Source organism: Dermacentor andersoni, chromosome 1 (assembly GCF_023375885.2).
Source record: "Dermacentor andersoni chromosome 1, qqDerAnde1_hic_scaffold, whole genome shotgun sequence".
Classification (NCBI taxonomy): Eukaryota; Metazoa; Arthropoda; class Arachnida; order Ixodida; family Ixodidae; genus Dermacentor; species Dermacentor andersoni.
The window spans coordinates 322785239-322811748 of NC_092814.1; the positions used below are offsets into that span (position 1 = coordinate 322785239).

Consider the following 26510-nt stretch of genomic DNA (forward strand, 5'->3'; position numbering starts at 1 on the left):
CGTGGCATACGGTTTTTCTTAGTGTTGTTCACCATCACTACAATGAGACATCTCGTAGAGGAGTTTCTTCGTTACCGGATGCAAACTGCAATTCGTGAAAACAGTGTAAACGTCGCCATGGGCCTGCGACCTAGCCGCAGGCTGCGACTATCGATAGAGTACGCACGCATGCCCGAAAAGTTTAGGAAGATCATGGCCCAGTGAGCAGTCGCACTGAAAGCCACCATGTCACCGACAAGGCCTGTTCTGCAAAAACCAAGGGACCCAGCGATCTCCCATGGACCTTTGTTTGAAGATGCGGAAAACTGAGAGTAAACCTACGCAAGAAGCAACAGGTTTAACAAGTGATACTGTGAGGATCAGCTAGGGCATGACTATTTCTCATTGAAAGACACCGCCAGGACGCGGTTTGAAAATCGAGTCCAGCCTTACAATGAGGCACCAGTTTCGCGGCGTCCGCCTACAAACATACACTAGTGTCGTGCGATAGAAGCGGGCCGAAGTTCTGCTTGAAACCCGTGTGCAGCAACCGAATGAGAATATCGCGATCTTCACGGAAAGACGACCCGTCTCTTCAGCAACGTCGACCCGGACATCTATGAAAAGAAAACGTATTCCCTCGTTCGCGGTTTGAAGCAAGAGCTTTACACCGGATTTATTTCGCGAGCCGGACAAGACTGTCGCGAAATTTCTCACGATAGCCATGGGCCAAGATGAGATGCTAGAAATTCACTCCGCAACGTAGCCGCCTAGTGCCCTCGCCAAAGTGAAAAATCCTGCCACGAGCTCTGAAAGACCTTTCAAACCGTTCTATGCATAGAACTGCATAGAATATTTTCTTCGACGCAGCCTCAAGTAGCCTTAATTGCTTATATCGTCTCCGAGGAGATCCAGCCGTCATTTTAGTCCCTGAGTCGCCACCCCTTTTGGTGCAACCTAATGTGGGGGTGCGCACAGTTGCCGGTTTAAACAGTTTCGAAACTATTAAAAAACAGCAATGCCGAATAAGAACTATTCTGGTAAATCAGTTACGCGGAACAAGATAGAGAAATTACCATGAAAGAGAAAAGTTGTCATCCATCCTGATATAGCACGAATCTATATAAGAAACACATGTGGTTTTCGCAGAAAGAACGCTGCGCAGTTGAGGAAGAATTCCTCCTGGTCGGGGACTCGAACTCGGGACCTTTACAGTGTGGCCACTCCACTATCTGAGCTAACCAGGAGGCTAGCAAATCGCATGGTGAAAGTGAATTAAACAAAAATGCGAAGCCCTGGGACACAGAATATGGCAAATCCGTTGTGCGGAACCGCTAGATGGAGGAATTGTCATGAAAGAGAAATGTTGTCATCCACCCGGATGCAGCACCAAGGTACAAAGGAAACTCGTACTGGAAATCCGTATGGGTTTCCTTTGTAGCGTCGTGCTACATCGACCTGGATGACAATTTTTTCTGTGTAATATCTATTCAGCAGAAAACGCATCCTAGTCGTTATTCTAAAGTTTCGAATATTTGCGCACCTCTCCAACTTCATAATTCAGTACACTTTGCACCTACAATATCGCCCGCCGTGTGCCAGTTATAACTCCGTGCTTTAATACAGAGTTCCTGGCGAACGCCTATATTAAAAGATGTTCTACTAACATACTTCACTCATTCACCTCAATAAGCATAGCTCGCATAACACATTACTGGCAGCACATATAAGTACCTCCCAAAAATATTTCTTTTCCATGCGAATGTGCAAAATACATCTATAATAAGCGTAATCAGCAAAGAAAAAGTATTTGGCGGGAAATTTTTATAAATGGGGAAGCCCCATTCAGAAAACTAAAAGTGGACTTCACCCCAAGCCACTTATGCTTTTGTTTGGAATTTGCACCCACTGCTCACATCATATGCAAACCATAGGCGTGCACTTCATTTTCTTTTCGACACGTATGGTGCCAGCCATCTTCCATCGGTCATCACCCATCGGTTTTTCTCCTCTCGCCGTGCTTGTTCTCATCTCAAAGAAAAGCAAGTCGCATGCCAATATTGTTTCCTCGTCGTATTTCCTCCTTTAAACCAGCTAACGAATGACGGTTGCTGCCAGCCCTTCTGTGTTGTTAGAAGATATTTAGCCAGAAACATCGTGCTCAATAGCGAAACTCCGCAAGAAAAAAAACATTCTGCTATGTTGCCTGTAGGCGACGCTTACAAGGGTTGGTAAGGGTTGGTAACGGTTGAATAAAGGGTTGATCGAGCTCGGACGTGAAGTGGGCTTCGCTAAATCCTGCCTTCCTAATAACGGTACCAACTGTTGTCTCCGAGCAACGAAACTATAACGACTGCTGAAGGACTTCCCAGGGAATAACATTCAGAAAGTGCTCCTACCTCTACGCCAGCATGCAGAGCGACCGAGAAAAAAGTGTAGCTGATATCTCATAAGGTTGAGCCAGGTAGAATTGTAATCTACCGGGTAAAAATTACAACCGGATAACATTTGTAATATCATATGTGTGTCCATGACATATAGGCGCAGGTTGGTGAACTCCAGTGTGTCGCATTTCATTACAGGAATATGTGTAAGGCCGCTGAGGTGCCGTGCTGCATCCGTTCTCTACAATCTTATCGAGGAGCTCTCATATACATCATGTGCCTCCGGGGCAGCTTTGTCGAAACTTTCATTGCCAGCAATGTTGCAGTGCCCACGTAGAAACTGAAATACAATGTCATGGCCTCGGTCCACCGCATGATAGTAGCCTAATCATACCTCTACTGCCAATTGTTCATTCCGGCTGAGGAGCAGAGCCGATAAGAGTGCTTGCAGGGCTGCCTTTGAATCACAGAATACTGCTCAGTGATTTGGCGATTGTTGATGCACATAAAGCACTGAGCTGTAGAGGGCACCAAGTTTGGACCCTGTCGATGCTGTGACGTGGCCAATCCTCAACTTCTTCCAGATTGACGTCGATGAAATGACTACCTCAGCAGCAGAGCTGGTTCGAGTCGAAGACCCATCGGTAGAAATCTGAACTAGAATAATGTAGGAATGATCCAGTAGATGAAGAGCGGCTTGCTTCAGGACGCAAGTTCGCCACTGGGGCTTCTTTCCAACTCCTGGAGTGGAAAGCTGCACTTGTGGCTGACGGAGACAACGCAAAGGACAAGACGATCTTGTTGCAGGCGTGGAATCGGATGAAAGAGTATCGGTAGGTGTCTAGAATGCCAGAAAAAGCTGCCGCTGGTCTACTTTTCGAGAGAGAAGCCATACGTTGAGACTGGAATCTGCAATGATGTCGGAAAATATCTTTAAGGGTGTCCGTGGCGACGTACCTACTGATGGATGTTCCCTGGCGATGGCAATTCTTGCAATTCTTGAAGGGCATCGCGGTAGACCAAGACTGGTTCTAAGCGCTTGACCTTGAATGTTCTCAAACACTCTCAAATTTGTCTTCCGAGTGCTTCACAGCGCCGGAGTGCGTTAATAGGAGGAATCCGAGGGTCCCCATGTTTTTCTAGCGATGATATTGAAACGGTAACGGATCGAGCGGAGTCTCTCCTTTGGGTGAGATACATGGGCGCTCCAGAAAAGGTCGCGCTCGACGATCATCTTTAAATATTGATGGGTTCTCTTGTACAAAATAGGCTGGACAATAGTGTACACCGGCTATCCTGTCATCGATTTTCTCATGCAGGCGTCTAATTCCCGTTTTGCTGTTATGACGCCGAGGCGTTGTCTCTTAAGATAAGCAGACGTCAGCTTTGCAGTTCTTTGTAATCTCGCGTGAACCTGTGGGCAGTTACTCCTGAAGCCCAGATGCAAATGTCATCTGCACATATCTATAGGTTGAGCGACTGTGGCAGAGATTGCAGTTGGGAGCTGGCATAATAGTGTAATTGTAGATGATTCGCAGCCTAAAAGATGTTCTACCCCTGAAATTTCTCCACCTCGCTCCTTCAAGTGCAACCACCTCATAAGGCCTGTATCTCACAAATGCCAATGACGTCTTCACATTTCGTCACACAAAGGGAAGCGCAATGACGGAATTCTCGTTTCATAAGTGCAACGCGTGAACAAGGTGAGACTACAGAGCGTGTACAGTGAGGCTAACCAGTGCATAGCTGTGGCCAAAAAAAAAGGGTTGTCGCTGGTTTCCTCCAACATGCAATCACTCTACAGACATTGAATACGCCACATTTCTCAACTAAGTAGATGTATTAGCGATTTCCGAAACGTGGCTTGATGAATCAGTTCCAATCCGAGAGTTCCAATATGTAGCATGATGTGGTCTATGCAGAACAGACATGATAAGCAACAAAAAACGCTACCGCAATTCTGAGAATTCTCTACTAATGCGCAAGCATTTTTAGACATCGCGAATCCGATGGATAGGTAGACACGCATAAGCTACGAAAACCAACTAAACGAAAGCAAACTAAGATTGCAGCCAAAGAACGGTTACGCGTTACTGGACAATTCTCCGAATGTCTGCAGCAGTCTTTTAATTCCATATTTCATGAAAGTTCGTGCAACAGAATTTTTTCGGACTGGCGATGCAGATAGCACGGCATCCTATTTTTAGAAGATCAGCGCTCCCTGTAGCGAGTGTAAAAAAATAAATGTTTACGACATTAACGCATTCACTTGAAAGAACTCCAAATCGGCCGGAGGGTACGGGACCTGGAATCTGCTCTTCATTCGCATCTTATGACATGCCTGAACAAAGAATAGGTGCATCCACGTGTCAGGCGTTCAGTAGCATCGATAGAACACCAATCACAAGCCACGTAGCCTTCTCTGCTACAGCCTGGCGCGAAGCAACTTCCAATATTTCAAAAAAAAAAAACGAAGAAAGGGTGCTTAGTCTAGAGGCCATCATTAGTAACTCGATGGTCTGAATGTACTCAAGCTGTCGATAGTGACCACGTGTTCACGGAGTCAACAGGCAAAAGAAGCAAAACACGATGTCAAACGCGCCCGCTGGCCATGCAAGGAGGGTGGAAGAAGAGCTCGTTAACACCAACATCGAGAACGCACGGCCGCCCTATCCTCGACCGCAGCACCCCCTCACAGACCGGGGACAAACTGCGTCCGCTTTGAGAGGTAGAGTTCTGGAAAGGAAATTGTTCACATTATATATATTCCCGAATCGCTTCACGTGCACCAATTTTCCCCTGGAATCAGTAGCGCTTAACTTAAAGAAGAAAAAGTAAAGATTACAGTCAATTTAGCACACGGTAAAGATGATGATGGCGAAAGCCTGCGCGCTCGCTAGAGATTCATTAAATTACTTGAACACTGTCATTCGAATGCGTTGTTACTTTTTATTATTGCTTGCTTTATCTTAACTCGTTTTTAGCTTTTGCTCTTTTTCGGTCGCCTAGGCATCGCCACTGTTTCTGTGTGGTTAAAGGCACGCTAGAACGGACGTGGCAAGTATATGAATACCACTAGGAGACATACGCTGGGTCGCTGAATGATTTGTTAGCGCTTTAATCGACGAATGTAGCTGCATGCGCTTTTATATATTTTAGCACAGAATGAGAGGGACACGGAAAGGCAAATTAGGCAAACAGACAGCGCTAACTTTCAACGACAAAAGCATTCCCGCTTCACGCAGACGTACTGCTCAAGACGTCATAAGACACGTGCGTGTACGTTGCTCGCCAGGCATGAACAAAACCGGTAAACCACACGTACACGCTTTTGTGGCCACACTGCTTATTTAGAAGGGTGTCCGTTCAACGCGAAGAAATGTGATCGAACTCTTCTTTTTATTATTGATAAAGAAATACTGGCGCGTGCGCTCGTATATTGATGCCATAACGCCGGACGGTCCAATTTTCGACCCATGAACCATTTAAGGTTTTCGCCTTAATAACGGCATTTCATGTGAACTGTTTTTAACAGGGAGGGGGGTTATACTGCCTTGATCATTTGGTGGGAAGACAGCGCGGGTTATCAGGACGCCTCTTCTAGCGTTAAAATATAAGCACTTTAGCGTCGAGGTAGTGGCGCACGCTATCGTCTCTTTATTTTTTTTTCAAGTGAGCTCTACGACTGTCTTCTAGTTTCCAAATAGCCAAACGTTTCATTTGTTCCCTTTCCTCATCGGCACTGACTGCGCATGCGCTATGATTTCACGTGATTCTGTCACAAAATAGACGCTAGTGCTCAGAAAGCACCGCATCAGGCATGGCTGAACAAAGTAACAGTGGACACACGCCTCCTGCGTTTACCTTCGGCGACGAAGCAACGCCGAGCACAAGCCAGGATTTTTTCGAGGGCGCTTCGTACACATCCGACTGTTGCACTACGTGAGTCTTGCCGCTTGTAACAATTCTCGATTAATATTGTTCCCCGTAGGTATGACCCGGAGCACCAGGCATTGATAGCCATAGATTTGTTCTTACTTCAAAGCAGGCCTTTCACAGACAACTTCAGACTGCGTACTACGTGGGCAACATTCTTAGCGTTTTTTTCTCTTTTTTTTTGCGCGTCGATGCACGGTGATGCGAAAATATTTTCACGGAATGCACAGCGGCGGCTGCTTATCGTTAAGGTCCGAAGTAATGTCACTGCGGCGAGCAAATGCTTCTATCGAAGAACATGTTTGTCGCTCGCGTTTGTTCACTGCATCGCACACCCCAGCAACGGCCTATCATCGCTGATTGTGATATGCAAAAACACACACGGGTCTACGTGCCTGTTATAAAAAACCCGGCGATGAAGCATCATTTGGTTCGTGTCAGGCTTTTCGAATGCTGCTCGCCGTGACCTTTCAAAGGCGTATTCTTCTAATGGTACCCTTTGAGCTAAATAAACGTCCTTCACATGGACCCGCAGAGCTAGCGAAACCTAAGCAAATCAGGTACGGCCGATGTAACTTTAGATTCTGCGATTCGCGTACGTCCGATGTACTTTTAGAAACTGTCATCCCCACACGGCCCATAAGTGCCCACTTCTTCCCCTGATTTACCGCGCCGGCAGCTAGCGTCAGAGCATAAACAAACTAGTGCATGGGCATGGCCAGCGCGCGACCTCATTCCGCAATGCCGGCACTACCGAGCCAAACGCATCCAAAACGAGAAAGGAACTACTCCTCCGTACCACCTAGGCAAAGTCCGATATTGAAGGAGCAGAAGCCCCCAGATTTTCTCCCACGCACCCGCTTTTACTCGCGCCTGCGCGCAGACGTCGGGCGATTCCTGAAATGCCATCTCGTGCTGGGTGAGTCGGCAGACTAATGCGCCCCCTGTGCGAGAGTTTCTCTAGCGCATGACATACAACACGCCCGCACCATTCACGCGTGCTGCTCATCGCGCAGCTCTCACCTTCATGATGTTTCTTCCTTTTATAGCTGACGTGAAACTAATTAGTATATTTAAGTTCGAAAGCAGGTTTTAAAGAGTAAATTCGACAACTTATTTTGCTGCCACGGTAAGTAAGTCGCAAGTTAGAATGATTTGTGGTATACAACTGCAGATGCGCGTCCCTTCATTTACGGTTCTTTTCTGAGGCTTATGTCTGGAATTGCGCCTTGTTCATGATCTGTAACTCAAATAATTTTTTTGGAAAGCCAGCTGTACACGTCATACCTGAGTGAGTGAGTGAGGGAATAAATTTTCTTTGGGTCCAGCAAAACGCGATTAAACGCGCACCCGGCTAATCCCTCGATAGGACTGACGAATCTAGTCTGCCGGCCCGATCGCGAGCGCGCTGGACGGCCAGGATTTGGTCCTCAAAGACGGGACTTCGCAGGAGCGCGTCATACGTGTTATACGTGAAGCAAACTCGCAACAACACATTTTTGTCACATATGCTTAACTTGAAATGATTGAGTCCTTCTCTTCTCAAGTGTTCAAAATGAGTCTTCCCTTTGAGGCAACTGTCGGTTCACTATTATTCTGTGGAAGCCATGTTGCTAGTAATTTTAATTATTTTTACGATATATTCTGCATGGCACGAATCCATGATTCGTCGTTCATTTAAATTCCCGTGAAAATCCCAATACCACCACGGCCATTGCTGATTCAATCCGGCGTGGAAGGAGCATCTCTTTTTATTACAGCTGTGCTCTGAAACAAAGGATGCAAGAAGATCACCAAGCCTCTTCTTTTGAGCCTGACCCTGTTTTATAGAACAATTAGATCAAAAGATTTCCGGTGCGGCTATTCGGAAATTATCATTGCGATTCTCCTCTACGAGTCGACGCCACGACAGTTTGAAAACCGAACACATATAGCCAACTACAACGCTCTAATCAGAAACGCCGTAAGTGAACGAAAGATCAAGTTCTACACTAAAGTGTACTACACTAAACGCCTCCTTGACTTGCATGTTTGTGCAAGTCAAGGAGGCGTTTCCGCTAAGGTCCATGTCGTTCCCCACTCCACGCATTACACAGAGTTCCCCTTGTGCTAGCCAGCAAGTGATCATTTGGGTAAAATAAAACATTGCACGTATCACGTTCATTAACAAAATAGCAGTTTGCTTGTTCCAAATTGTGCTTTTAAAAAGCTTCGTCAGATATTTCCCGATTTACCTGGAAGCAAGGGGTCCGATACCAATACATGTGTCCAATTCTAGGTTTTGTGACGACTTCTTCGAAGACCTGTGGAACGCGTTCAACAGCCTCAGCTATTCCAAGGACGTTGCGGTTATGTATGGCATGGCCTTCGACCATCGATGCCACTTGCGAAGACGCTTAACAACCCTCAATGGAAAGAACATTTACATAGGCCACGACAGCGGTGTATTTACTACAGCAGAGGACACACTTTACAAGTGTCCCCGTGTCGGTTTCCGTACGCACAGCCCCTACGCGAATAAATATGGTAGCTGATTCGGAAAATTGGTGCGTGAAAGCCACACAGAATGAAAGCCATACTTGGACGACACAACGGACAAGGACATAGTTTACAAATTTGTAGCTCTGCCCCCCCTCCCCCGCGACCAAACAAATATCTCAGCTCCATAAAACTGCATGGGCTAGAGCCCCTAAGGTGGCCAATATTGTTTCATTAATTACTAACGTGCAAAAAGTTTGAATGTTTACGAGCGTTTTGAGAAAGTCCTACCCAAAACATAGTATCATATTTCAGAGCGCCCCACATTATATCGTTTTGACCACTTTAGATGTATTATTACATGTTTCCAAAACTGTGTTATCCTTTTTTTATTGCTGCATTAGATTTGAAAGCTTGATATTCATATTTTACAAATTCCTCCATATTGAAAACTTTTATGAAAACATTCACAGGCAAAACAAAACTTCGTTTGCTCCAGTCACTCCATTTGAACTTTTTTCTATGAGCAACAGACCCCAGCAAATTTAGAGCAACCTTACCGCGTATTTCTCATGCATTTAGACAGAACACCCCGAGCTAAACTTTAGTTTTCTGCGCTACTAAGGAGCTTTACTATAACGAGAACGCGGCCTTTATAAGCAAAGTTAACTGTGTGCAAAAGCTAGCTTAGGAAATATTGCATATTTTTCACCGGCGCCTTAGTAAAGCCTGTAATATGCTTATTGCTGGAGATGTAGAGCCAAGATATGACTCTGATTATCGACGCAACAAAATTTGCAGGACGCTTCAGCTTCGCCTTTAAGAGTGCAACGCGATACCATTCAAAGATACCTGACTGCTTCTGGCGCTTCCCGGTAACTACAGCTTATTCAAGAGTAATGTTTACCGGGAAATGCTGGCAGCAAATGCTATACACGAAAGCGAGCTTTCTGCTAGAAACGCCGCTCATTACGTGGGCCGTGGATTCTCGGTGGCAAGCGCCATCTGGATGCGTTTGAAAGGAAATTGGCAGGCCGCACTATGAGTGGTAGAAACACTGAAAAATGGGTTTGTGTTTGCGTCTCCGCGTAGCAAAATTATGCTTGCTTGTATATTCAAATTACAACGCGATGTTAGCACGCCTGAACCTTGTGTGTAAGTCGTAATCGGCCATGTTTCTGACGCATTTTACTTTGCGAAATTCGTTAAGTAACGCCTTCGCTCTACACGGAAGGCCTGCGTGGTTCGGTATGCATAGTTGGGAATGATGTTTTGCTCACAAGACGGTCAATGCCAGCGCCGGACGTAGACACTGAATTTTCTGCGACACGAGGCCCGTAGTGATATCGCCTTAAAAATGGTTACCTCGTGTCCAGCATGGAACACTATCGTGTTCTATTCTACGGTAGTAAATACAGCACTTATATTGGGGGAAATTCTACATTGCATAAATTCCGTCACGCCCGTCCTTTTCGTCATATGTATTGAAGGCATATTTCCAGAAAGAGCACCGCATACAGAAGCACTGAAGTCAGGTTACCCGATCACTAAACCTCTACTAAACATGTGGTTTTCTTTTTTCAGCACGAAATGTTGACACTCGTTGAATGACCCTTGCAAAGGGACGAGCTAACGCCTCTGTTATTCTCTCAGGCCTTACACATGTCACTGAAAGCGGAATCACCAGTTCCCCGCCTATGGCGTCGAGCACCCGCGTCAATCACACACAGCCCAGTACAAGGCGCGCTGGCATGGAGGAAGCATCGGCCATTCCGGAAAACATCGCAGGGTTAGCGCACGTTTGCAAACATTTCTTTGCACAAAGCAAATCACAGACGGTGCATAATGCTGCCCGTGGTGCAACTGTGCCTCCACTGTCGAACTTTTGCTATGGAGGTGAGCTCTGATATATGAAACGCGCACAATATCAACCGTTATTCTAAGCACGCGATATGGTGGAGGTGGTGCTAACATGCTTGTCGTACTCGGTACTCTTCCAGCTTTGTGAAATGCATACGTACTACGCCATAGTCGTTTACACAGATAGTGAAGAGAAAAGCGTCCGTCTGAAGAGAAAATGAAATGATACTGTTTTACGTGCCAAAACTACTTTCTTATAATGAGGCACGCCACAGTGGAAGACTCCGGAAATTTCTACCTCCTGGGATTCTTTAACGGGCACCTAAATCTAAGTACAAAGGTGTTTTTGCATTTCACCCCCCTCTATATGCGCCCGCCGTGGCCGGGATTCGATCGGGCGACCTTGTGGTCAGCAGCCTAACACCACAGCCACTGAGCAACCATGACGGGTGTCTAAAGCAATCGAGCAATGCAGTGACGGGCCATACTGCTTAAGTGACGTTCGTTTCAGAGTGCAGCGATAATTCTTAGACTTTTGATAATTCGACTATATGCCACATGCTCAAGTATTTATCGCTTTGCTATGACTTTCGCTTACCAAGGTAACCTATGAGCCTGGAGGCATGATGACTGTATGACGCTAACACAATGATGATGCAATAAGAACGAATGATGTTACGAGGTCGCCGGATAAAATCCCGGCCGTGACGGCCGCATTCAGATGGGGGCGAAATGAGAAAACATCGTGCACTTATATTTAGGTGCACGTTAAGAACCCCAGGTGGTCAAAATTTCCGGAGTCCCCCACTACGGCGTACCTTATAATCAGATCGTGGCTTTGGCCCGTAAAACCTCACAACCTAATTTTATATTTGAGGAACGATATTGATATAATGATAAAGTCCTACAATGGCGACGACATGATGACAATGACAGGCGCATTCTTAAGTCGTGTATGATGGTATAACAAGGACGACGTGACGACGACGGTAAGGCAACCGCATGTAAAAGTGATAATGACGACCACCGCACCGCCAAGGCGGCACAATGACTACACCGTATGACAACGAATGCATGATATCGTCTGTTGAACGACGACACAGTGACAACGATGGCATGACAATGACGGCCTAATCCTGATACTGCGGTGACAGCATAACTGCCGAAGAATAACGAACAAAAAATGACGCCAACGCATGGACGAGGGTGGTATCCCAACGACGGCATGACGACAATGGGATTACGACACTGAAGTGATGAATACGGCGGCTGCGGTAAATCGCGCCCCCGCGTCACTCACACGCTGCCTCTCGTGATCTCCCATTTAGCGACGCAGTCGCGCCTCACTTGGCTCCGCTTGCAACATGCCGCACGAGACACTGTCCACACCTGCTAATATTTGGCGAAATGAAAACACGTATAGATCTGCGCTCAAATAAGGCAATAGGAAGTATCATATTAGTCGGTGCAATTTTTTTAAGATAAATAAAGAGTTGAGGTTTGTATATGTTGTTCTGCCCTGGAAAAGTAACCAGAGCTTTTTGTCTCATTAAGGTCGACATTGATCGGGAGAATTCTGCCTAAATGTTGATTTATATATTTCTTCAGGTAAAATTTCTGTATTCTTCATAAAAATTGTAAATGTTTGCTTAATTTTATCGATTTATTTTATGTGGCTTATTTACCTCCTTTTACTTAAGTACATATTGCGGCATAGGTACCACATAAACCAGTAAAGTTAATGAGCAAAACAAGAACAAGGTGAAAGCAGGAGGCTACGTTTTGAAAAGTGGACTTGTCTACTCCCGCCTTCCCCGTGTTTTCCAGTAGAGTTAAGAAAGACTTACAAAGCAACATCACGTGGGTTGAATCGTGGCACATATATGGCTGAGTCGCGTCAACAAAAGTAGCAGAATACATGCGAATACACAAACCTAATTGCGAAACAGCGCCAGAGGCGCAAGCAGAGAAACGAAACAACGGGACGGCGCGCTGCCTCTCAAGGGCACGTTTTCAATTATGTTACCACATAAGCTCGCCCTACAGTTCCTATTGTTCCTATACAAATGTATCGCATATAGAAGGTAGAAGTACTAGCTAGAAATCTTCATTGTTTTAACGAAGAAAAGCAAGTATGCGCCACCAAAGCAAAAGAAATAAATTAATGTGCAGGTTATCTACGTTACAGTAAAGCAGATTGCAATCAGTGTTGAAATAAATATTTGAAGAATGAGATTAAAGAAGCAGAAACATCCCTTGTCGGCATATGTCATCTACAGTGCGTTTAAAGATTAACGTATTTTACTTATCAGCGCACGCAGTGTATGATGCAATAGATTATGTGCAAGTCGGTTGTTTTTTGTACTGTGTGGAGGCGGTAAATTGTACGCATGTGTGTCAGTGTTAACCAACTTGCTACAAAGTTATCAGAGACATTAAATTCCGGAAAATTAACATAAGCCCGGCGGAGGAAAAGCCCCAGTTTGGTTTAAGGCGATTCCTTGTCGTATTTTCTATTACCAAAGTGCAACCAATGTTTCTTAAAGAGAAAACAAACTGCTGGGCAAGCTGACCCTTTTCCCACTCGGAGTAGTTTGGGCAATGAAGCCACTTCTGGTATTATTTTTAAGGTTTCTTTTACCACTCAAATATTGGTTACAAAGCTCCGAATCGTTTTTAAAAAACGCGAACTTGCGTGACTTTACACTACAGTGATCAAGAAAGGGAAAGTCACAATATGCTGCGGTACCCTTTACCATTTGTGAACAATTGCAGTAGTACGTCGCGTTTCAGCTACGCTCATGCTGTGCAGTCTACCCGTCATTGGACATATTTAAGGCGGAAAGCCTTAGATCTATGTTTCGAGGTCGGCTTGTGATTGCACAGAAAATCGCAGTGCTCGTGCGACTGCTCGCTCTTTCGTCGTCTTCTTCCGAGAGCGACTGAGCGACGAAAGAGCGACTGCTCGCTCTTTCGTCGTCATCTTCTTCCACATCGCTGCCACATCGACGCCGCTAATCATGCCAAAGAAGTCACAGTTAATTATTGCAGAGTTAATTAGAACACTCGAACTCACGACTTTTGATAGGAGTCGAACCTATGGCATATTGTGTTAATTGTGGCGAATATTACTAAGGCACAGCTAATTAAGGTAGCTTTAATTCGGGCGCTCGAACCCACGACCTTCAGTGGGAAAACGCAGCAATAAGAAGCAACAATGCATTCGAATGAAAATGTCGAGTAATATGATCGCTCTCTTGAGCGCGCAGGCTTTCACCTCCACCGTTTATGGCGTATGCTAAAGTAATTGCCCTTAAAAATTACCCTTAAAGGTAATTGCTCTATGAGGTGCGGAGTGGACAGCAGCGTAGTTTGGTTAGCGACAACAGTACTCGTCGTACTGGGCGTGAAACGCAATATGCCACTTTGGAGCAATCACATAAAACTGTCCCCAATGTGAGGGGTCTGACATAGCTACGGCTACGCATGGCGCATGAGCGTTAATTACCGAACAATTGCGCCAAGAGCGAAGCAATTGTAGTTCTGTATTGGTAGGGGTTAGAGAAGACAGCTCTGCAATTTGTGGGCAACAGAACAATGCGAGCGCCATTCGTCAGGGGATAAGAACTACCTGCTTCATTTCAACTGAGCCAGAGAGCGCCACAGCCGTGGGCAGAGTTGTATCATCTGCCAGTCGTAAGCTAGTTGGGCGTAACTTACCTTGTATACCTCCTGCACTTCAGCTATTGCTTACACGAGCAACAAGCTCTTACCAGCAAGATGTGCACTTCAGTTTGAGAGGATCATGAAAGAAAAGTTGCGATATCATCCGATAATTGTACATTTTTTTGTTGATGTAAGTGAGGGATAGTTTGGGTAGATCATTCGCCTGAAAGACAGCAAGGCTTATCCGGGCGCCCCCACTAGCGTTAAAAAATTTGCAGCTTCGCGCCAAGCTAGTGACGGACTCAAACGTCTCGTTTTTTTCCAGCCGAGTGGTATCATTTTAATCGAAATCCCGAAGTGACAAAAGTTTCATTAGTTTCCGTTCTTTCTTGGCATTGAGTGCGCATGCGCTGTGATTCAACATTGCGCATTCGTGAATACACGCCAGTTACACGGCATCGAAACATCAGGCATGGCTGATGAAAGAAGCTACGAATACAGGCCTCCTGAGTTTAGTATGAAGGACGAGGAAACTGCAAGTACAAGCTGTGACGGTACCTCGAGGGCTTCATCTACTTTGGGCGCCTACACAACGCGAGTTTTACTTGTTTTGCTTGTTAATTTTTCATTCAGTGCAGCTACCCTTAGACATGACCCATATAATTGGCTTGTATATCTGTACATTAGTTCGCACCTAAAACAGGTCGTTTTGACAGCCAACTTGAGCTTTTATATCGGAGGTTTTCTTTGATCTAGACACGCCGATGCATGGGCTGTGCGAAGATGTTGCCATGTTCAGCGCAAAGTTAGCTGTTTAGCGGTCGGGATAAGATTTCTCAGAACATGAAGTGAACGTATTTAAAGAAAATATTTTTCGATTATGTATAATTATTGCACTGTACACCCACCACGGTACGGTGTAGCTCGAAGTGCCGGATAAAATCCCAGGTGCGACAGCCGAATTTAATTGAAAGGACACTGCTAGAAAGCCGGTGTTTGCATTTATGTGATCGTTACAGAAGCTACGGTGGTAAAAATTGATGTTCAGTCCACTACTGTTTCATGCGTTTTATCAAATCGTCGCTCTTGCACGGGAAACCTCGGAATTAGTTTTAACCGCAGTGAACAATTTGTGTGCCGAGCCGTAGGTATTTTCTACACAACTCGTCAGAGTCTACAACAGTACTGTTATTTGTCAATTAAAAAGAAACTGTGACCAATTGAGTACTGCCCACGCAAAGCTTTATTTTTTGAAAACATAATCCCTGTGGATGAAACGCCACAAGTTGGTTTAAAACGATTGCTCTTCCATTTCCATGCGTTGAATAAGGGCAACAAATAAGCATTACAGAGAAAACACTTTTCACGCTTGGAGTTGTTTGGCCGATGATGATACTTGTTTTTATCTTTAATGTTTGGACAAGTGAAGTTTAAATTACTGAGTTTTCAATTTTCTTTTTCAAAGAGCAAACTGGGGCGACCTTGTGCCACACCGATAAATCTGTGGAAAGTCGTGGTATTCTACAAAACATTTTACCATTTGTGAACAAATGCAGTAGCACGTCACATTTCAGCTGTTTTCTTGCTATGCATTGTATCGTTATTCAGATAATTTTCATGACGTTCGCACAACAAACTTTATCCTTCAAAGAATTCTGAGATAGTCTCCGGCGAGTGACACAGAAGCAAACTTAGCATCGCTTGTAAACAAGCATTTTTAAACACCATTCTATTTCATGACTCCGGACAGGCCGCCATTGGAATATGAACCTGGCAACGTTTAACGCTAGAACGTTATCTAGTGAGGCGAGTCTAGCAGTGCTATTGGAGGAATTAGAGGGCAGTAAATGGGATATAATAGGGCTCAGTGAAGTTAGGAGGCCAAAAGAAGCATATACAGTGCTAAAAAGCGGGCACGTCCTGTGCTACCGCGGCCTAGAGGAAAGAAGAGAACTAGGAGTCGGATTCCTGATTAATAAGAATATAGCTGGTAACATACAGGAATTCTATAGCATTAACGAGAGGGTGGCAGGTCTTGTTGTTAAACTTAATAAGAGGTACAAAATGAAGATTGTACAGGTCTACGCCCCTACATCCAGTCATGATGACCAGGAAGTCGAATGCTTCTATGAAGACGTGGAATCGGCGATGGGTAGAGTGAAAACCAAATACACTATACTAATGGGCGACTTTAATGCCAAGGTAGGCAAGAAGCAGGCTGGAGACAAGGCAGTGGGGGAATATGGCATAGGCACTAGGAATAGCAGGGGGGAGTTATTAGTCGAGTTTGCGGAACAGAATAATATGAGGATAATGAATACTTTCTTCCGCAAGCGGGATAGCCGAAAGTGGACGTGGAGGAGCCCGAACGGCGAGACTAGAAATGAAATAGACTTCATACTCTGCGCTAACCCTGGCATCATACAAGATGTGGACGTGCTCGGCAAGGTGCGCTGCAGTGACCACAGGGTGGTAAGAACTCGAATTAGCCTAGACCTGAGGAGGGAACGGAAGAAACTGGTACATAAGAAGCCGATCAATGAGTTAGCGGTAAGAGGGAAAATAGAGGAATTCCAGATCAAGCTACAGAACAGGTATTCGGCTTTAACTCAGGAAGAGGACCTTAGTGTTGAAGCAATGAACGACAATCTTGTGGGCATCATTAAGAAGTGTGCAATGGAAGTCGGTGGTAACTCGATTAGGCAGGATACCAGTAAACTATCGCAGGCGACGAAAGATCTGATCAAGAAACGCCAATGTATGAAAGCCTCTAACCCTACAGCTAGAATAGAACTGGCAGAACTTTCGAAGTTAATCAACAAGCGTAAGACATCTGACATAAGGAAGTATAATATGGATAGAATTGAACATGCTCTCAGGAACGGCGGAAGCCTAAAAACAGTGAAGAAGAAACTAGGAATTGGCAAGAATCAGATGTATGCGTTAAGAGACAAAGCCGGCAATATCATTACTAATATGGATGAGATAGTTCAAGTGGCTGAGGAGTTCTATAGAGATTTATACAGTACCAGTGGCACCCACGACGATAATGGAAGAGAAAATAGTCTAGAGGAATTCGAAGTCCCAAAGGTAACGCCGGAAGAAGTAAAGAAAGCCTTGGGAGAAATGCAAAGGGGGAAGGCAGCTGGGGAGGATCAGGTAACAGCAGATTTGTTGAAGGATGGTGGGCAGATTGTTCTAGAGAAACTGGCCACCCTGTATACGCAATGCCTCATGACGTCGAGCGTACCGGAATCTTGGAAGAACGCTAACATAATCCTAATCCATAAGAAAGGGGACGCCAAAGACTTGAAAAATTATAGACCGATCAGCTTACTGTCCGTTGCCTACAAAATATTTACTAAGGTAATCGCAAATAGAATCAGGAACACCTTAGACTTCTGTCAAGCAAAGGACCAGGCAGGATTCCGTAAAGGCTACTCAACAACAGATCATATTCACACTATCAATCAGGTGATAGAGAAATGTGCGGAATATAACCAACCCTTATATATAGCTTTCATTGATTATGAGAAAGCGTTTGATTCTGTCGAAACCTCAGCAGTCATGGAGGCATTAAGGAATCAGGGTGTAGACGAGCCGTATGTAAAAATACTGAAAAATATCTATAGCGGCTCCACAGCCACCGTAGTCCTCCATAAAGAAAGCAACAAAATCCCAATAAAGAAAGGCGTCAGGCAGGGAGATACGATCTCTCCAATGCTATTCACAGCGTGTTTACAGGAGGTATTCAGAGACCTGGATTGGGAAGAATTGGGGATAAAAATTAATGGAGAATACCTTAGTAACTTGCGATTCGCTGATGATATTGCCTTGCTTAGTAACTCAGGGGACCAATTGCAATGCATGCTCACTGACCTGGAGAGGCAAAGCAGAAGAGTGGGTCTAAAAATTAATCTGCAGAAAACTAAAGTAATGTTTAACAGTCTCGGAAGAGAACAGCAATTTACAATAGGCAGCGAGGCACTGGAAGTCGTAAGGGAATACATCTACTTAGGGCAGGTAGTGACGGCGGATCCGGATCATGAGACGGAAATAATCAGAAGAATAAGAATGGGCTGGGGTGTGTTTGGCAGGCATTCTCAGATCATGAACAGCAGGTTGCCATTATCCCTCAAGAGAAAAGTGTATAATAGCTGTGTCTTACCAGTACTCACCTACGGGGCAGAAACCTGGAGGCTTACGAAAAGGGTTCTACTCAAATTGAGGACGACGCAACGAGCTATGGAAAGAAGAATGATAGGTGTAACGTTAAGGGATAAGAAAAGAGCAGATTGGGTGAGGGAACAAACGCGAGTTAATGACATCTTAGTTGAAATCAAGAAAAAGAAATGGGCATGGGCAGGACATGTAATGAGGAGGGAAGATAACCGATGGTCATTAAGGGTTACGGACTGGATCCCAAGGGAAGGGAAGCGTAGCAGGGGGCGGCAGAAAGTTAGGTGGGCGGATGAGATTAAGAAGTTTGCAGGGACGGCATGGCCGCAATTAGTACATGACCGGGGTTGTTGGAGAAGTATGGGAGAGGCCTTTGCCCTGCAGTGGGCGTAACCAGGCTGATGATGATGATGATGATGATTTCATGACTTCATTCCAACTCGTAATTTTTTTTCCTAAGGGTTCAAAGTCTTACTTGGCTAAGAGACAGAAACCTGCGTGTATTCTTTAGAGCAAGACATTTGAGCCCATAATTTCAAACAATACAAGTAATACGACCTATTAGTCGTAGCTGCCGGATCCGTGAGTCTTCATTGCAATCGGCGTGAAAACGCCACATTCACCCCGGCGATGCCGAATGACATCAGGCAGGTACAAATGGGAACTTTTGAAATATTAGCGCAGGTTTGCGTCATCCTTGCAGAAACCATCTGCGCAGTTTCGTTGATATATTTTAACTTGATATATTGATACAAAGAATGTGTTTAATGCATCAACATTTTATTCCGAAATCATTGCTAGGATTCAGTCAATGTGGCAGGGGAGCAAACTACATAGGACCCGTTGTAAGTACTCCAGCAGTTAAACTGACAGTGTTCGTGCAAGCGAAGGTGCCGTTTCGACTGTGGTGGATGAGTGCGTGCACAGTATGGTGCCCCGACTGCGCCGTTCGTCCTATGCCAGCCAGCATATTCAGTCTTTGAGGAGAACGAACTGCAAGTAGCCCGATTACAAAGCACGACTTTACTTCTTGTGAACATTGTTTTAATAAAACATAAATTGAACCATTTTTGTCGTAGCTAGTAATTGTCTGAATAATACTTTAATAATTGCAGCATTTCTGATGACGCCTGGAAGTACCAGTGGAACACACAGCCCACGCCGATAACCGACGGGAGTTACAACGTCGACGGTACGTAGGCGATGGTCATTTGCCACCAGTGGAACTTGCGGAGGCAGTTCACAACAAACACAGGAGATAGCCCCTACGGTTACCGGGGCAACGGTACATTTATTGGGCATAAAGAGGCCCTTTACCAGCACCGTCAAGACGGTTTCCGCATGAGCCAGTTTGTAACTGTCCTTATTGAGAAATTTGCGTTTATCTGAATATATGCAAACTGATACATAACTTATGCAGTAGAAACTTTTGAATGAATAGATTCTTGTATCGGTTGTCAGGTAAAGGACGCTGCTAGATGATAAGGGCAGAAGCCGAGACTGTGCATTCCACGCAGCGAATAATTCGCTCGCAAATTGAATCATCGCTTGACCATTGTTCTACAATTTTATTCGCCAAGCAGAATCGCAGTCGGCTCGTCTTTCTAATATCGTTATGTTTCCCTCAAACCAATCAAGCTCGTTGGCATAGCAAGTGCTTTGATTCGAGTGCAGATTAAGACGTGCAATTAGGGTGGCGTATGAGATGTGTTTACGGGAGGGTCGTAACGGTACTGCCAGGTTTTTTGCCCAGTGCGATAATTGCTCACGTGTAGCAGGTTGGATCAGCCAACGTATCCCGTTTCGGCCGACTGCAGATGTCACAGCATACAATTTGGGGCAGCCAGAAATATTTTACAATTAAGCCCTTGGTCACTTCATAACAAGCTAGCCAAGTCACAGCCACTACATAAACAACGTTAACAATAAATGAAAATGTAAGGCAAGGATCTACAAAATTGTCTGCGAGTTGTTTGCGCTCTGTTGCCTTAAACCTTTACAAAATGACCCAACTATACGCTTCTCAAACAACATTATTCGTGTTGACAGAGTAACGATCTTAACATCCAACGATTTCCAATGGGTATGCCACTACTTCAAAAGTGTGACGCTTTGTGAACAAGAAAATCTGCGCCATGTTGAAACACCGGCCTTTCAAACTGAATGTTCTTTTTTGTAAGGCGGTTAGCATTCCTTGCATACATGAAGCATCATTCGTTCTGCCAGTATCTATGCAACCACTTTCTCAGGCCTGACGAACGTTGCGGCTTGAACGGTGCGACTGATAAAATTGACGATGCCAGATAATGAAGATTAGTTTCTTAAATTACGCTTATGCAATCACACTAGTTCCTCTGAAGTGAAAGATGATGAAACTCAAATCTTTGGTTCCGGTGGTTGGAAATCCGCTTTTGAACTTTTCTTTGACTTACGAAGGCGCAGAGACTCAGGCATGTGGATGTAACAATGCCATAAACATTCTTAGCTAACTTCCTTCCACCCCCTTCATGTTTTAAATAAAAGTCTATTCTACAATGCGCCGTGTCCCTGCAGTTTTAATGCTAATTGCAGTAGCGTCGATGGTCTTCCTGAGGAAGTCTCTCCTTTAATTTCAGCTTTTTTCTACTGTCACATTTTCCTTTCAATTTCACGCGATTTCTCCACAGTTGTAGGGAACATGTGCGCCTAGCTATAATACTTGCAGCGCTATCCATGCAGTCCACATTTTAACGCGCTTTAACGCTTTCGGTTGCATAGTTCAGTGGCATTGCCCCGTGAATTAACACTTCTACATTTCTTTCCAAGTTGATCTGGTGCCTGCAATATGATTCTCAGATATGGGCATTGAGCAATCTTTTCGATAGTTGTACTATAGTCTGTTGATGGCCTACAGAGGAACATTGGCGAGGACACCCGTTTGGCGTTCCTAATGAGCTGCTAGACAAGCAGTGCTTACAGCCGGTGCTTAGGAACTTGAGCTACCGGAGTCACCAAATAGGTTTGGGATAATCAGTCTCTGAAAGGTGAGTACATCGTTGGATGACGCACCTATCTGTCATACAAGTTCATTAAATTAAGGGCAAACATCAAACAAATTTAAATTCCCTCGGTAGAAATGCCTCCTCTCACTTTGTCGTCGTCTGAGTCTGGCTATGTCTGCTCCTCGTAATAGATGATCAATAAGCAAGAACTTCGTGAGGCATCTAATGTGCTTGTTACTGGATATTATAACAAATATATTGGGCCAGCGGTTCCATGCACGAAAACCGACGTGTCCTTTTTCATTTTGAGCACTGTCGTGGTAATGCTCGTGCTTTGAGAGAAAACGTGATAACCTTCAGAATAATCCAATAGTGCACAATCTTGATCGTGCTCGGCTTCCTCATCGCCCCGAAGTTCTTGCATGAATTCAAGAATGTTGCAGAAAGAAAAGGAACCTTTTACAGAAGCACAACAATAAAGCTTCCCTACCACTAAAAGCTTCTTGCCTTGCACCATAAGCATGAAATATCCATTTCCCATAAATTGGCCCATTACTATTGCGAATGAACACATTTACTATACTTTTGTCATACAGGTGTCACTGACAACGGGAGCACGAGTTACCAGCACCTGGGGTTCATCAGCAGCATCAATAACGCAAGGCCCAGCTCAAGCCTCGCTGGCAAGGAGGAAGCATCAGCCAATTTTGAAGACTACGCCACGTAAGTTCACATTTAGAAAACTTCCATTGCAAAGCAACTCAGAGACGACAGGAATGGCTACCCGTGTAGCAATATGCCTCTATTCGGTATGTTCTCCTTGGGAGGGCTAGCTCTGATGGCTGAAACAGGTACTGCATAAGCAGTTTTGAGCGTTCAGCCGACGCAGCCTGCCCTGACATACTTCATGGTTGCAACAGCGCCATCGGACCCGCGCAGAGTTACAAGGAGGGAACACCACAGGGCACTGTGGGCACCCCATGCCGCAACCCCGAAACTACACAAGCTCACCCGATTTCCCATCCTGTTAACAGGCTGCAATGTGCGGTACACTTGCAAGTTTGTAACCTGCTTACTCATTGCCAATTATGGAATATGTGAAGATTGTCAGGAGAACATACTCATCACAGGTTCGTAAAATGAAACAAGGTTATGTCCGAGTTTACCGAGGCAATACAGCAAGGGTACGCCGGCAGTAAGCAGAGTCTTCGAAGTTATTCTGAAGTCGACCACTAAAGCATGCCTTATAATCAGATCACGGTTTCAGTACGTAAAAACCCAGATTTTAGGTTTTATGTCAACGTCTGTTTTCACAGAGGACTGGCGACGTTTGATGAGGAGCGCTGGCCCTTGAAAAACAGCGGTGGTGGGATCAGGCTAGCGAGCGGGCGGAGTTAGCACACGCACTTCTTCCTTCTTGACCTTCCCGTCTCTTCTTTGCACTGTCCACACTACTGCAAGTGGCAACATTTTAAATATGTTTACCTCCACAAAAATGTTCCAAAGGCCGCAAGAAGAAAAGTATTAGGTAGCACTTTGTTAAGCAGTTGCCGAGCCGCAGGTATTTAGCCTGCCATACTTGTCGATGAGAGAGAGTTCGCACTTAGCACGATACGTAATTTTGACACGAGAAAGGTTAAGCGGAATGCTCATGCGCGTCTTATACCGATAAGACGGCAAGTTGAAGTGCTTGTGTAACCAAGTGGCAGCATCTTGTCCGGCCCAGATGGCCCCACTTTGATCCCCAATTAGAGCTTTCTTTCTTTCTGTCCGGTGAAAGAGCAAGAAACAAATGGTAGAAGTGACGTCAATGTGCTTGGCTCGATTTCGCCAGTGCAGGAGCAAGTTAAACGTGTCAGTTCAAATCAGGACCCTCTGTCCTCACTCTCGAACACAGTCTGCTTTTAATACCGTCGTCTTCCCTAGGCGAGTCGACTAGGGAATCTCAAGACTGTCCAGCAGCAAATCACCTTCCTTTGGCAGGCATTCTCAGATCATGAGCAGCAGGTTGCCATTATCCCTCAAGAGAAAAGTTTATAACAGCGGTGTCATACCAGTACTCACGTACGGGGCGGAAACCTGGAGGCTTACGAAAAGGGTTCTACTTAAGTTGAGGATGACGCAACGAGCTATGGAAAGAAGGATGATAGGTGTAACGTTAAGGGATAAGAAAAGAGCAGATTGGGTGAGGGAACAAACGCGAGTTAATGACATCTTAGTTGAAATCAAGAAAAAGAAATGGGCATGGGCAGGACACGTAATGAGGAGGGAAGATCACCGTTGGTCATTAAGAGTTACGGAATGGATTCCAAGGGAAGGAAAGCATAGTAGAGGGCGGCAGAAAGTTAGGTGGGCGGATGAGATTAAGAAGTTTGCAGGGACAACATGGCCACAATTAGTACATGACCGGGGTAGTTGGAGAAGTATGGGAGAGGCCTTTGCCCTGCAGTGGGCATAACCAGGCTGATGATGATGATGATGAAATCACCTTCGTCGACTCCGTGGCGATACCACGCCCATGCTCACCATAACCCGTAGTATCTCCGCCACCCAAGAAGTGGGTGTGGGTTCTGTGGAGAGAAGTGAACCGGCGGCACCTATAGTTCGTTCGTCCTTGTTTAACCCCCCCCCCCCCAACAGCCCGCCGCGACTTTCTTCTTCGCTCTGGCGGGCTGAGGGCCTTTCGTGTAACTCTGCAAAAGCCTGTTTACACGCTGTCTTCAAGGCTCGATAAGTGCCGAGGGAAGGGGGGGGTGATTTTACTCGTGTAATTACCTGTGCCTATCAATTTGTTGTTGAGCTTCCCCCTTTTCAGCCTTTTTTCATGTTTCTAGGCAATGGTGGGGTGATTGCTTTTAGTCGTTGCCCACGCCGCGTTGACGTCTGGATAGGAGGGGCGGTGGTTTGACACGTGTAAAACGTTCAATTAACACCCTTGGTGGTGTTGAGACGTAACACTATTCGTATTTTTCCGTGGACTGCATTGCCCCGCTAACAACTTAGTGTTGTTCAGTGCAAGAAGGGCCGGCCTTGTTTCGAACGCACTGAAATGTTATCTTTGATTGCATCTTTTTAGTTTCACCGCAACCTGTCTGTCTAATCGGATTCCATGCGTGGGGCCAATTGCCTAGTACTTTCTGGAAGAAGCGCCGGCAACCGGAATTACGCTGGAACCTTCTATGAGTCATATACGAGGGTGCCACAGCTAGTTTTAGCAGGGTTTAATGATATTGACTCTTCTGATACTTCTGATACTCACTCTTCTATTGAGTAAGTCGCACTATTTTTGATATTGTGCTTAATTGTATGATTAGTCAAGGTTAATTAACCAACTTCGGAAGCAACTAAGGCAGGCAAAAAAAATCCGATAAGAAAGTTGCAGAGCGGTTTGCAAAACGTGCGATTAGGCAGTTTCCAGCGTTCTTACTATTCGGCATTATAGTGTCTTTCTGCTTACCGCAGATGCCCTCAAAATAAAAAAAATACCGCGTGAGACTCCGCTTGCGGGCCGTGATGGCAGCGCCCCCAAACGCTCCGCGTACAAACGAACGTAGCATTTAGCCGGATGCGGATGTGCTGCCGCTGTGCCTGCTCATCGCTATCATGAACCGCCGCGAGGGAAGCATATCGGCGACGTGTGTCGCACAGCCAACGCCTGTGTCACTTCCCTGTCTCCATTTAAGGGTCAGCGTGCCCTGCAAGATGTTATGTTCGTTGGTACGCGGAGAGTTTGGGAGCGCTGCAATCACGATGGCATGCGGACATGTGACGTAGTATTTTCCTTTTGTACTTTGCGGGCACCTGCAGTAAACGGAAAAAATATTAATACCTAACATATAGAAAGTTCGATACTGCTTATTCAGGCGTTTTGCAAGGTGCTCTGCAACTTCCTCTTTGGAATTTTTAGCACAACTTCGTTGCCTCAGACTTTTCTTAAATAATGAGTAATTGTGAAAGTAAGCAAAATAATAAATAGGGCAATAGTGCAAGAATAAATTTTTAAACTCTGGCTAAATTTACCTGGGACACCCTGCATAAAAGCCGACGCACTTGCCCCGCAGATCGTTTTTCACAATCGCCGACCTTTCTGACTGCTGTTATTGTGCTTAAGTTGCCTGTTTTCATCGGCGGAAGTTCGCCCAATAAAGAGCTAAATTTGTAGCTCCCAGTTTTCATACTTAGTCTTCAGTGTCACTACAACAACATAATAATTCATAGCAAACATACAAGCAGTTCAATGTTTATTTTCACTATTACCCATTACCGCATTGCACCATTAACCTGGTGGGATGGCGGCAGCTATGTTCTACGTTTTCTTCTAGCGGTGGAGTTTTCGTAGCTCGTCAAGGTTGGCGTCTGAGAAAAAAAAAGGAACCTCGCTGTAGCGTGGCAAAACAGGCTTTGGCAGCTCGGTCGGGACGCGTTGACAAATGACACTACGCGGTTTCCGAGATGGTAAGATGGATGTGCGTGTGTCCGCCATGAGCAATCGCTAAGTGGCGAGCGTCGCTATATTAAGCACAAGTTTGAGACAATAGGCGGAACACGTTACGAAGGGGCTCGACAGTTTCTGGCTAGAGATCAACGACCTTTGTTACACTCTGAACAGCTTGCTGCATGCTAAGATGCCTCAAGATGAACCTACGGCCAATATAAATGATAGTGTATACCCTTGCGCGCGCATCCACGGAATATGTCTAGCCTTCAAAGCGCCGCAGTAGGCGAGTCTTCCCGTACTCGCACCTACAATGAATCGACTGTTTTACTTCGAACATAAATCGTGTGAGGCGGTTAAGAAAGAGCGTTATCTTTGCTGCGTGCAAATACAGGAGCCGTAGAGGTTCCGACTATATTAGAAGAAGACTGGCGCATTGCATTTCCGTTGGATGCATGGGAATGCAGGATGCGGTGACTATGGATGAACATCGTTCTCGCAGAGCCAGGAGACCTCGAATGCGGCCAGGCAAGCAACGCTTCGTCTTTAATGAGGGTTCATTTGTTTACAAAATCAGTACGTAATGAGCACTACTGTACGAAAAAAGTAGTA

The 26510-nt window shown here is 45.3% G+C and overlaps 1 protein-coding gene across 1 annotated transcript; it reads left to right on the forward strand.

The window, feature by feature from the left end:
- Nucleotides 1-5742: 5742 nt before the first annotated feature.
- Nucleotides 5743-26510, forward strand: LOC126516902 (uncharacterized). The gene is made up of 5 exons (XM_072285947.1): nt 5743-6305; nt 10431-10566; nt 19598-19674; nt 22060-22186; nt 26366-26510. The coding sequence occupies exons 2-5, from the start codon at nt 10475-10477 to the stop codon at nt 26373-26375; spliced, it is 306 nt and encodes a 101-aa protein (XP_072142048.1). The 5' UTR covers nt 5743-6305; nt 10431-10474; the 3' UTR covers nt 26376-26510.